At 37.1% G+C, this 13,043-nt stretch overlaps 1 protein-coding gene across 1 annotated transcript in view; it reads left to right on the top strand.

Moving 5' to 3' along the window:
• The window catches only part of LOC128656288 (transient receptor potential cation channel subfamily V member 6-like), a 308,929-nt gene that overhangs the window by 165,554 nt on the left and 130,332 nt on the right, over positions 1-13,043 (top strand). Inside the window, exon 6 of the mRNA XM_053710116.1 lies at positions 9,436-9,534. Within this exon, the coding sequence (XP_053566091.1) occupies positions 9,436-9,534 (99 nt within the window). The remainder of the gene's footprint in view (positions 1-9,435; positions 9,535-13,043) is intronic.

The raw sequence follows: 13,043 nt of genomic DNA, 5'->3' as shown, positions 1-13,043 counted from the left end.
TATTTGTTATCTTTTCCGGTTCTAGGAAAGGTCAGCAGGCTTCTGCCATTTCTTTGGCATCTTGGTTAAAATCTTTGTTTCATCATGCCAATGTCGAGTCGGGTAAAACTCCGCCTCAAAGGATTACAGCTCATTGTACTAGGTCAGTTTCTACTTCCTGGGCGTATAGGAATGAAGCTTCAGTTGATCAGATTTGCAAAGCAGCCACTTGGTCTTCTTTGCATACTTTTACTAAATTCTACCATTTTGATGTGTTTTCTTCTTCTGAAGCAGTTTTTGGTAGAAAAGTACTTCAGGCAGCTGTTTCAGTTTGATTCTTCTGCTTATAATTTCAGTTTTTTTCATTATAAGATTTAAATTTTATTTTGGGTGTGGATTATTTTCAGCGGAATTGGCTGTCTTTATTTTATCCCTCCCTCTCTAGTGACTCTTGCGTGGAAGATCCACATCTTGAGTAGTCATTATCCCATACGTCACTAGCTCATGGACTCTTGCTAATTACATGAAAGAAAACATAATTTATGTAAGAACTTACCTGATAAATTCATTTCTTTCATATTAGCAAGAGTCCATGAGGCCCACCCTTTTGTGGTGGTTATGATTTTTTTGTATAAAGCACAATTATTCCAATTCCTTATTTTTTATGCTTTCGCACTTTTTTCTTATCACCCCACTTCTTGGCTATACGTTAAACTGATTTGTGGGTGTGGTGAGGGGTGTATTTATAGGCATTTTGAGGTTTGGGAAACTTTGCCCCTCCTGGTAGGATTGTATATCCCATACGTCACTAGCTCATGGACTCTTGCTAATATGAAAGAAATGAATTTATCAGGTAAGTTCTTACATAAATTATGTTTTTTATGCTTTTACTCCTTAACCCTTTGAGTGCTAAGCTGAATTCTATATTTTTCAGTTTTCTACTATTTTAAAAAAACATTTTTTTTAAACTTTTTTATCCCCCCCCCCCAGATCCCCAAGACATATACCATTTGAAAGGTTAAGCGATTACCTTTCCAATGGTAGGTCTTGGGGGTCTGTAGCTGCTTAGATCTCTGAGATACAGGTTTCTAAGCTGCATGCCCCCTTTCCCTATACTTAGTATGGACAATTTTAAATAAAGTTGCGCGGTGACGTCATCACGTCATTGCGCGTGACGTCACCACACGTAACGGGAAGCCCCGGCGATACCTGTCACTATGCAGGCCCGATCACCGGGGTAGTAGCTGGTGGGGGCCCCCACATTGGAAAAAAGTAGTTGAGTGCTAATGACGACTCTGAGCCGTCATTAGCACTCAAGGGGTTAAACACCTCACCTCTTGGCTGTACGTTAAACTGAGATATGAGTAAGGTGGGCGGGGAATTTATAGGCCTTTAAGGTTTGGGAAGCTTTGCCTCCTCCTGGTAGGAATGTATATCCCATCAGTAAGCTTGTGGACTCTCACCACCATGAAAGAAATGGATTTATCAAGTAAGTTCTTACATAAATTATGTTTTTATGCACCTTTGTAAATTGAAGGAAATTACCAGTATTGAACTGTAGTTCACAGAGGGTAAAGACCTACAACCTATAGGAAAAGACTTTGGCCCTTAACCCCTTGAGTGCTAACATAAGCTGTGAGCCATCGTAACTTTTCTCAGTCAGGTGCTAACGACCAATCTGAGCCGTCGCTAGCACTCCCCCACCTTGAGGACAATTTGGGGGCTCCCACCGACTCCCACGTTTCACGCAGTGATGTCACGCACAATGACATTGATGACGCGCAACATTATTTCAAATTAACAATGGACAATATAGAGAAATGGGGCATGCTGCTTAGATGCCTGTATCTCAGGCATCTAAGCAGCTACAGACCCCCAAGACCCGCCGTTAGAAAGGTAATCGTCTAACCTGTCCTGTATAAGTATTGGGATCTAAAAAAAAAGTGTAAAAAATAAATATATTTAAAAAAGTAAAAAGAAAAGATTAAAACCAGCTTAGCACCCAGGTGGGAAATGGCTTAGCAGCCAAAGGGTTAAATATGACATCAGGATCCAGTAATAACAGTCTTGAAAAAGCCACAGACAGCAGTGAAATGGTGTTGGATGTGAGGGACATAGCAACAAGGAAGGGACTTACCGGTTAACAAATAGGACCCATCATAGACTCTGTTTTGCTCACCGGAACTATTTTCCAGCTCTTGTGTTAAACAACCCCAAACTGGGGTTCTATACACGCATTACCGGACTGAGTAACCAGATTAAGTGGCTGTAAATTCTTTTATTATAATATTTAATATATTTATAATATTGTTTTAAATAAATGCTGAAAGAAGCAGACCTAGATGCCTGAGAGTATTTCATATAGTGCTGGAATCCTAGAGCAATACATAGCTCTGAAGAGTGTGAGTACCTGTATCTATATATCTATATATAGTGCTGTAATCCTAGTGCAAGAAATAGCTCTGAAGAGTGTGAGCCCTAATATCTATATATAGTGCTGTAATCCCAGTGCAAGACATAGCTCTGAAGAGTGTGAGTACCTGTATCTATATATAGTGCTGTAATCCTAGTGCAAGACATAGCTCTGAAGAGTGTGAGTACCTGTATCTATATATAGTGCTGTAATCCTAGCGCAAGACATAGCTCTGAAGAGTGTGAGTACCTGTATTTATATATAGTGCTGTAATCCTAGCGCAAGACATAGCTCTGAAGAGTGTGAGTATCTGTATCTATATATAGTGCTGTAATCCTAGCGCAAGACATAGCTCTGAAGAGTGTGAGTACCTGTATCTATATTTAGTGCTGTAATCCTAGTGCAAGATATAGCTCAGAAGAGTGTGAGCCCTAATATCTATATATAGTGCTGTAATCCCAGTGCAAGACATAGCTCTGAAGAGTGTGAGTACCTGTATCTATATATAGTGCTGTAATCCTAGTGCAAGACATAGCTCTGAAGAGTGTGAGTACCTGTATCTATATATAGTGCTGTAATCCTAGCGCAAGACATAGCTCTGAAGAGTGTGAGTACCTGTATTTATATATAGTGCTGTAATCCTAGCGCAAGACATAGCTCTGAAGAGTGTGAGTACCTGTATCTATATTTAGTGCTGTAATCCTAGTGCAAGATATAGCTCAGAAGAGTGTGAGCCCTTATATCTATATATAGTGCTGTAATCCTAGTGCAAGATATAGCTCTGAAGAGTGTGAGCCCTTATATCTATATATAGTGCTGTAATCCTAGCGCAAGATATAGCTCTGAAGAGTGTGAGCCCTTATATCTATATATAGTGCTGTAATCCTAGCGCAAGATATAGCTCTGAAGAGTGTAAGTACCAGTATCTATATATAGTGCTGTAATCCTAGCGCAAGATATAGCTCTGAAGAGTGTGAGTACTGTATTGATTATTCACTAATGATTTATGTCATAAATTAAGCATAATTATGCAATTTGCTAGAGGGTCCACTGGGGGCAGTGTGTAGAATTCATTTCCAGGCAGTGACATCATAGACCAGCCTACCTGATATAGTACCTCCCATGTTTAGAGTAAATGGGGGAACTTTGAAAAGGTTTGTCTCTTTTCCACCATGAGCCAGCAAGGAGTAAAGACTGGAGTTGATGCTGGGCCCAGCTGGCAGGCTGGGCGCTGTAGGTTAGAATTTGTACTGTTGTGAGTATTGTTTTGATTCTTGTTTGTTTTTATTGTATTGTAATATGTTATCACTGTGTTGAGTATTGTTTCTGTCTTTTGTACTAGTATTGTTTTATTGTATTAACTTTTAATATGGATTGCCAAGTAAATTGTCAATTGATATTATACTGTTTTGTGTGTTTTTCTTCCACATATTAGACAATAAAACCAAGAACTAAAAAATATTAATGTTGTAATTCGGTTGCATATTAATTTATTTATTGATATTCATAAATTAATGATGCCTAACCTAACATTTGGTGTCAGAAGTGGGATTATGCTTGAATATTGGAGAAAATACAAATGTCTGGCTTTAAAAGTTACAGTAACTTGTGTGTCTTTGTAGATGAATGAATGAAAGAATAGATGATGCATTGTACCCAGTTTTTTATTATTTCTGCCTGTGCAAAGATATATCAAATGTGTGAATCAATATGCAAAACCTGTATACAGAAAGTTTAATATTATTATGTTTATTGATGTAGGAGATAGAAATTAATTATTGTGATTTTCTATTTAAATTGTTGATGTTTTTTAGAAGCCTTTTATTTTGTGCCACTGACTGACCATTTGGTAGCCACATGGTGTGTGTTGAGGCCTAGTGTAATTTACATATGAAAAGACCTTTAGCAGTTCACATTGAAACTGCTTAAACTAGTTTTTGTTTTTTGTTTTTCCTGCCTCCATAATGAAAAACACAGATTTGGTTTAAATCTGTGTTATTTAGCTAGAATCACCATTTTTATTTTTTTTGGTTTGTGTTCTTATTAATTGTTTTCTCTGTTTTTTACAGGAAGAAAAAGGAAAGTTTAGTAGAGTTAACATTTAATAATATGCAGTGTAGTATGTTTATATAAAATATATAATGATGACTAGTGAGATAAAGACCATCCTTTTAACAGAGGATGTGTGCAAAGCCATTGTGTTAAGATATAGTGTACACCTCAGCTAGCAGCTGCAGCCAGGGGGAGGAGCTTTTCTTTTGTTACATTGAGTGGTCTTATCTGTAAGACATTACAATGATATGCCTAAAGTAACCATTGTATGGAGTATGTCTTTCAGTTTTAACATCCAGGACCAAGGAGTTACAGTGGAAATGGTAACTTAAGTTAAAGGGACAGTCTACACCAGAATTTTTATTGTTTAAAAATTTAGATAATCCCTTTATTACCCATTCCTCTGTTTTGTATAACCAACACAGTTATATAAATATATGTTTTACCTCTGTGATTACTTTGTATCTAAGTCTCTGCAATACTGCCCCCTTATCTCAGTGCTTTGGACAGACATGCAGTTTAGCCAATCAGTGCAGACTCCTAAATAACTCAGCGGGAGCAAGCACAATGTTCCAACTGGGAAAAACTTTCAAAATGCTCTGAGCTAAGAGGCGGTTTTCAACGGTTTAGAAACCAGTTTGAGCCTACCTAGGTTCAGCTTTTGAAAAATACCACCAAGTGAACAAAGCAAAATATAATGATAAAAGTCAGTTGGAAAGTTGTTTAAAATTGCATGCCCTATTGAAATATTGAAAATTAAATTTTGACTAGACTGTCCATTTTAAGTAGCAGAATGCCTGTGCAGGCCCTTTGCCGTGAGGTTTAGTATGAAGCACTCTATGATCTCATGCATACCTCTTATAAGTTAATGACAGTTGCACAATGCTTCTTTAATTAAGGTGACTTATACAAAGTTATTTAGTAGGTGAATGGGTGAGGGTTTTTTCCCTTTTTTATTCTGGTTGGGCTATTAATTGGTTGCATTTATCCCTTTTGGGTTTGCATTTAGAACTAAGTAGGAAGGATTGCAATGCATACCACTATCATTGCAAGGTATTAGAATGTCAGCATGGAGACAGCAACTTGGAGTTAAGAGGAATAAGAGAGAGTAGGCATTTTGGTTAAATAACATATGTGTTAATAGTAAGGGTGATTAATTTTTTTGTTTTATTTAGGGTTTAGTTAACAGTCCCAACAAGATAAGTTTGATTTCCAGTTTAATCTGTGACGACTCTGCTGATATTGTGTTTATCAGTGAATTAGGAGTGGCGTGGATGTAAAGAGACAATTCTCAGGAGATATGTGTAGGTATTTTATCTATCTCCATAGGGTAAAATATACTTAAGACACCACAACCAAATAGTAACTTGTGATAATTGGCACAAAGTGATCAGTCGACCATCATTGCCTGTGTTCAAGAACTTTCCAGCAAGTGGATTTTATCTGCTGTTTCTGTCTGTGCACATTTATCTGCTGTTTCTGTCTGTGCACGTCAATGCCTGTGTTATTTCATTTAAGAACTTTTCAGCAATGGGAATTTTATTGCCACTCGGGAGCCATAAGAAGAGGCCACACCTTTGGACACCAAGCTCATCTTTTATAGTGAGAACAAGAACTGCAGCTGAGAGTAATTGGAGAAGGTAACAAAAAAAGGAGCAGGAGCCTGTGTTACGTGAAGGTGGTAAAGGAAATAAAGAAAAATCTATGACCACAAAACACAGAATAGTCCCTGCACACACGAACTGTTATCCAACATCCTTCTTCTTTGTGCAAATTATTTCTCTCATCTGTCTCCGTTTGTCAAGTTCTTGGAGACTTTAAAAACTGTTCCAGATCCAGTTTCCCGGGATTTAAAGTTTAGGAAATATCAGGCACACAGACCAACCATAGGCTACAGGAGTCCAGTTCCAGTGATTGTCCAACAGTGTCATGATTTAGAGGTGCTATTGGGTTGTTGTGTCTATTATATTAAGCTCCACCTCACATCCTCACATGAATACAATATCATTTGGCTTATTACAATTAAAAAAAAAAAATGGGTTTCAGTTGTTCATGATTGTAAGGGTGGGCACGTGCCTATTTTAGGCATTAAGGTTTCCAACTGGTGAGGCATGTGCTCAATTGTGTAAGTTTGAAAGGGCAGATAATATGTAATAACTTTCTGGTGTATTTCAATAAGCGTATGTAATAGAAACAGCTATTAAGGGTAAATGTCTATTGTTCTATGGAATAATGGGTTTTGTTGTGGGGCAGGTAATGGTGAAAACTGGGGAGAGTTGAGAGGTAAATGTTTTATAAATGCTTGTTTATGACATAAGTCAAAGGGTGGTTTGTATTGATTATTCACTAATGATTTATGTAATAAATTAAGCATAATTATGCAATTTGCTAGAGGGTCCACTGGGGGCAGTGTGTAGAATTCATTTCCAGGCAGTGACATCATAGACCAGCCTACCTGATATAGTACCTCCCATGTTTAGAGTAAATGGGGGAACTTTGAAAAGGTTTGTCTCTTTTCCACCATGAGCCAGCAAGGAGTAAAGACTGGAGTTGATGCTGGGCCCAGCTGGCAGGCTGGGCGCTGTAGGTTAGAATTTGTACTGTTGTGAGTATTGTTTTGATTCTTGTTTGTTTTTATTGTATTGTAATATATTATCACTGTGTTGAGTATTGTTTCTGTCTTTTGTACTAGTATTGTTTTATTGTATTAACTTTTAATATGGATTGCCAAGTAAATTGTCAATTGATATTATACTGTTTTGTGTGTTTTTCTTCCACATATTCGACCATAAAACCAAGAACTAAAAAATATTAATGTTGTAATTCGGTTGCATATTAATTTATTTATTGATATTCATAAATTATTGATGCCTAACCTAACAAGTACCTGTATCTATATAAAGTGCTGTAATCCTAGCGCAAGATATAGCTCTGAAGAGTGTGAATACCAGTATCTATATATAGTGCTGTAATCCTAGCGCAAGCCATAGCTCTGAAGAGTGTGAGTACCTGTATCTATATATAGTGCTGTAATCCTAGCGCAAGATATAGCTCTGAAGAGTGTGAGTACCTATATCTATATATAAAAGTACAAAAGAGGTATCCGGATCCAATATTGGTATAAAACTTCCTTCTTTATTGACAAATTCTCATTAAAAAACACAGTGTATCAGCAGATACAATTCATCAGACCAGACTGACATTCTAAGCATAGATAGCTGGGCAAACTGCAGCAATCATGTTTCGTGCCTTCTGGCACTTGTTCACATGTCTGCATGTCTGCTGCAGTCAATAAAGAAGGAAGTTTTATACCAATATCCCCCCTCTTTGGCTCTCTCTCCCCCCTCTTTGGCTCTCTCTCTCCCCCTCTCTTTTGACCTCTCTCTCCCCCCTTTCTTTTGCTCTCTCTCCCCACTTTCTTTTGTTCTTGCATCCTCTCTTGCTCTCTCTTCCCCTCTCTGGCTCTCTCTTTCAAACCCTTTGCTCTTTCTCTCCCACAGCCCATCTGACCACGCCCCCATCACGGCACCCAGCCCGGTCACGCCCCTCGAAACACCCGGCCATGCCCCCATCGCGATGCTCCCACCAGCCACACCCCCTGACACGCTGCTTTAGCCTTGCTCTGTTCTTTCTGCTGTCAGGATCCAAACGGCCAGGTATGTTTGTCCTCGTGCAGTCTCTACTGCGCATAACTGCATCTGACAAACATACTTGGCCGTTTATTATATAGGATATATATATATATATATATATATATATGCGTGTGTGTCTAAATATGTTTATGTGTGTATATATACTTTTATGTGTATATAGGTGCTTTCTTCATTTGTTGTGATAAATTTGTGGTATAGAGCATTTTTTGTGATATAGTTAGTGCTTTTATTTCTGTGACATCCAAAAATATTATATCACATTGTTATCATACAATTCAATTTACTGTCATATACTAATCAATCTCAGTTTTACAATTAGATCTTGACTATAAGGTGTCTACCACTAAAATGCATTGTGTGTGACTGTGTATGTGAGACAGAGTGAAAGTGTGTGTGTGTTTGAAAAAAATGTGTGAGTGTGTGTCTGATAATTTATGTGTAAGAAAGTGAAAATAAAGTGTATGTTTGTTTTCGAGTGTGTGTGAAAGAGCGTATGTGTGCGTGTAAGAGTAAAAGTGTGTAAGACAATGAAGGTTTGTATGTGAATGTGTGTGTTTGTATGTGAGAGAGATAGAGAGTGAAATAGAGAATGTGTGAGAGAGTGAAAGAATGTGTGTAGTGCGTGTAAGAAAGTAAAAATTTGTGATTGTGTGGAAGAGTGAAGTGGTCGTAAGACCGCTGCTCCTTAACTCGCCCGCCACTTTTGAGGTGGTGGACTGCAATCATCCGTCTCCGTTCGGGATGATTGACACCCCCTGCTAGCGGCCAATATCAGGTGGACATGATTTGATAAATCTACCCCATAGAGTGAAAGAGAGGGAGAGAGAGAGTGGAAATGTGTGTGAGAAAGAGTGAAGAGAGTGTGTAAGAGAGCAAAAAGAGTGTGTGAGTGTTTGTGTGTGTAAGAGAGTGCAAATGTGTGATTGTGTGACAGAATGAAAGTGTGCGTGAGAGTGAAATAAAGTGTGTGTATGAGAAATTGTAAATGGAGTGTGAAAGTGAGTGAGAGTGTGTGAGAGAGCAAAAGTGTGTGTGTTAGAGTGCGTCTGTGTGTGAGAGAGTGTTAGGAAGACAGAATAAAAGTGTGTGTGTAAGAGAGAGAGTATAAGAGAGACAGAGATGAATGTCTGTGTAAATTTTAAAGTTTGACTACACTTGGCCAAAAATTGCACAGGTACATATTTCACAGCACACTTCTCAAAACAATTAGTGGAAACATACAGTAGGTCTGTGCAACTGCAGATGCCTATTTTCTTTATCTCTTTTTAGACACAGATAAGCACACTTGATGTACAGTGCGTTGTTTAATGCTTATTATTTCCTTTTTTTTCTTCCCAGGAGAATACCCATTATCATTTGCAGCGTGCACAGGAAATGAGGAAATCACAAAACTTCTAATTGACTATGGTGCACCTTTACATGCTCAAGATTCTCTGGGTAAACTTTGAATCCTCATCCTTCTTCTTATTATTATTATATACTGTATGTGTAAATGCTCAGACCAATTTTGCATAGCTGCTATCAGTGTGCAGGACAACAGATTCTGTGACAGTTATCATTTAGTAAATGTGGGTCAGTTCTAGGGACAGACTGGGAATAAAAAGCAGTCCTGGAGAAGATTGAAGACCAGACACATTTTTCTGGGATATTCCTTCCCCCAATATTTATTTCTAGAATTAAATTATATTAGTTTTTCATTTAAAAAAAATCTGGAATGTTGTTGTACAGGCCCCTACACCCCAATTTAATTTGTCTCACTTTCATAGTGTGAAAATAGTGTGATATGGAGAAGACACTCAAAACAATGTGTCACTCTGTCTCACAGTGTGACTTGACTAGACACTAGAAACCATTCCAAGGAGGCTACTAACATGGTACAAGGTCTAGGAAATAACACTTACCAGGAAATACATTGTAACTTTAATACATCTAGTTCAAAAGAAAAAAGAGAGGTCCATTTAGATCACCTCACTAGCACCACCACAAAACATTAAATTGTAGCTGGCCGGCCCATTCACTGCAGACACGATAGAATTTTCTGATATCATGGTAGGCCAATCTGGTCTTTGTCACTTCTCAAAGAAAATGTCTTAAAGGGATAGTCTAGCCAAAATTAAACTTTCAGGATTCAGATAGAGCATGCAATTTTAAGCAACATTCTAATTTACTTCAATTATTATTATTTTCTTCATTCTCTTGGAATTTTTATTTGAAAAAGAAAGAATGTAAGCTTAGGAGCCGGCCTATTTTTGGTTCAGAACCTGGGTAAGGGCTTGCTGATTGGTGGCTACATTTAGACATCAATCAGCAAACCGTATCCAGGTTCTGAACCAAAAATGGGCCAGCTCCTAAGCTTACATTCTTGTTTTTTCAAATAAAGATACCAAGCGAATGAAGAAACAATTATAATATAGTATATAGTAAATTAGAAAGTTGCTTAAAATTGCATGCTCTAAAAAAATCATGAAAGTTAAATTTTGACTAGACTGTCCCTTTAACTAAATAATTAGTAAAGTATCTATAGCAATTGTTATTCCTTTAGCTATGATTGGATTAGCATAATATCCTGTATGCAAATATAAAAGTACAACATATGTACTTACTATGGGCTGAAACGGAAAATACATTTTGATATAAATTAGTAAAATAACTTTAATTTTATTTTATTTTTGCTGTTGCATCCTTCAACCTCATCAAGTTGACAAGAAACATTAAACTACATCAAGGGCACAAAACCATAAAGGAAAGAGAAAATGACAGTAGTGTCATATTGTAAAATGAATGAAAAGCAATTTTGAGCTTAGGGTCATTTTAAATTATAACAAACCTCTTTTCCTTTGCTTATACAATGTACCATTACTATACAATATAGATAAAATTGTTATTTGTTGCCTAACTGTTGCAGCATTCAAGTTCCTCCATGTTGTAGCACTTACAGTGAGTGTACAGAATAATAAAATACAAATTATAATATACTATTTGAAATTGTATGCTAAAAATATGTCTTTCTTTCATGTAAGTGACAAGAGTCCATGAGCTAGTGATGTATGGGATATACATTCCTACCAGGAGGGGGCAAAGTTTCCCAAACCTCAAATGCCTATAAATACACCTCCCACCTCACTCATGCCTTAGTTTTACAAACTTTGCCTCCTATGGAGGTGGTGAAGCAAGTTGTGCTTGATTTTCTCTGTGATAGGCACTTCTAAGCATATTGGAGCCCAGTTCCTCTCAAAGTAAAGTGTTTGTCTGAGGGATGTGAAGGGAGTATTGTTTAACAATGTCCTGTTTTCACTTATGGGAAATCTATTCTAATGCTCTCTGTAATCGGTCGCAGAGATTCATCTCTGCCTCCCTTTGCAGATCAACATTATACTCCTCTACCATTACCTCTGCTGATATGTTTCAGCACTGGTTTGGCTGTCTGCTCTATGTGCAGCTATGCTTGGCACTTTATCTTTTAAAGTTTTAAATGTATATTGTATATATTTGCCATGAGCCAAGTTTGTGTATTTGCAGTCTAGACAGTTTCAGCTTGGGTATTATGTTTATGGGAGTTTTAGGCTTACCTGGGGTTCCGGTTATGTATTATTTAAGTCTGTTTTTTTTAAAAAGTTTGCGGGTTTAGGCTTGCGATGACGCAGAATGTTACTTTTTATTGCAACATTTTTGGCGCGAAGTTGCGTCTGCCATGACGCAAGTCACGTTATTTTTTGCAACTTTCTTGTCGCAAGGTTTTTGGTGCTAAGTCACGCCTGTTATGACGCAAGTCTCATCATTTATCTTTGGCGCCAAAAGTTTTTTGCTCTGCATTTGCGCCGTTTTTGGCACCTTAAATTTGTTATATAAGTCACTCCCTCTTTTTGCTGTCTGCTCTCATTTGATCTAAGAGGGCTAGTTTGCTTGCTTTTGATTTTACTTTTGTATAAAATTTTTATCATAATCATTTTTTCTCATTTCTGAAACTGCTATTTGAGGAAATTAGATATTTTGTTTAAATGTCATTTTTTTTATTTTTTGTTACATTTTGCAAGATGTCTTAGACTGATCCTGCCTCTGATGTTACTGTAGAAACTAAGCTGCATGAACACAATTCTACCAAAGCTAAGTGTGTATGTTGTAAATTAGCTGATCTTACTTCTTCAGCTCAAATATGTGGCACTTGTTATGAAAAACTATTACATGCTGATAATGTTTCTATACGTACAAATACATCTACAGTTAAACCTTCACAGTTTAATGTACATGATATTCCTGTAAATATTAAAGATTATATTGCTGCAGCCATAGAGAAGGCTATGACTGCTATTCCGCCTTCAAATAAATGTAAAAGGTCTCTCCTTACTTCTCATAAATCTGATGAAGCCTGTATTAATCGTCAGCATACTGAAGTATCTTCTGCTGATGAGGATTTCTCTGGCTCAGAGGATCCTACTTCAGAGTCTGAAATTGATAAATCAACCTTTCTTTTTAAGATTGAATATATGCATTCTTTATTAAAGGAAGTATTGTTTACTTTGGGTATCGAGGAATCTAGTCCTCTTGATAACAAGAATAGCAAACGATTGAATTCTGTTTTTTAAAACTTCTGAGGTTGCCCCTGAAGTTTTTCCTATTCCAGATGCTATCTCTCATATGATTACTAGGGAATGGTCTAAACTTGGTTCTTATTTTAACCCTTCTAGGTTTAAAAAGTTATATAATTTACATGTGTCTAATTTAGAGTTTTGAAAAAAAGTCCCTAAGGTTGATGGGGCTATTTCTACTTTGGTCAAACATACTACTATTCCTATGGAAGATATTACTTCTTTTAAGGATCTTTTAGATAGGAAGATTGAATCTTATCTTAGAAAAGCATATTTACATATTGGTTATATTCTTAGATCTGCCATTTCTATGGCTGATGTTGCTGCTGCTTTAACTTTTTGGTTGGACAGTTTAGCTCA

This window comes from Bombina bombina, chromosome 4 (genome assembly GCF_027579735.1).
Source record: "Bombina bombina isolate aBomBom1 chromosome 4, aBomBom1.pri, whole genome shotgun sequence".
In the NCBI taxonomy this organism is placed as follows: Eukaryota; Metazoa; Chordata; class Amphibia; order Anura; family Bombinatoridae; genus Bombina; species Bombina bombina.
The sequence above is the reverse complement of the archived record's forward strand: the minus strand, read 5'-3'. Positions and strand labels throughout refer to the sequence as shown.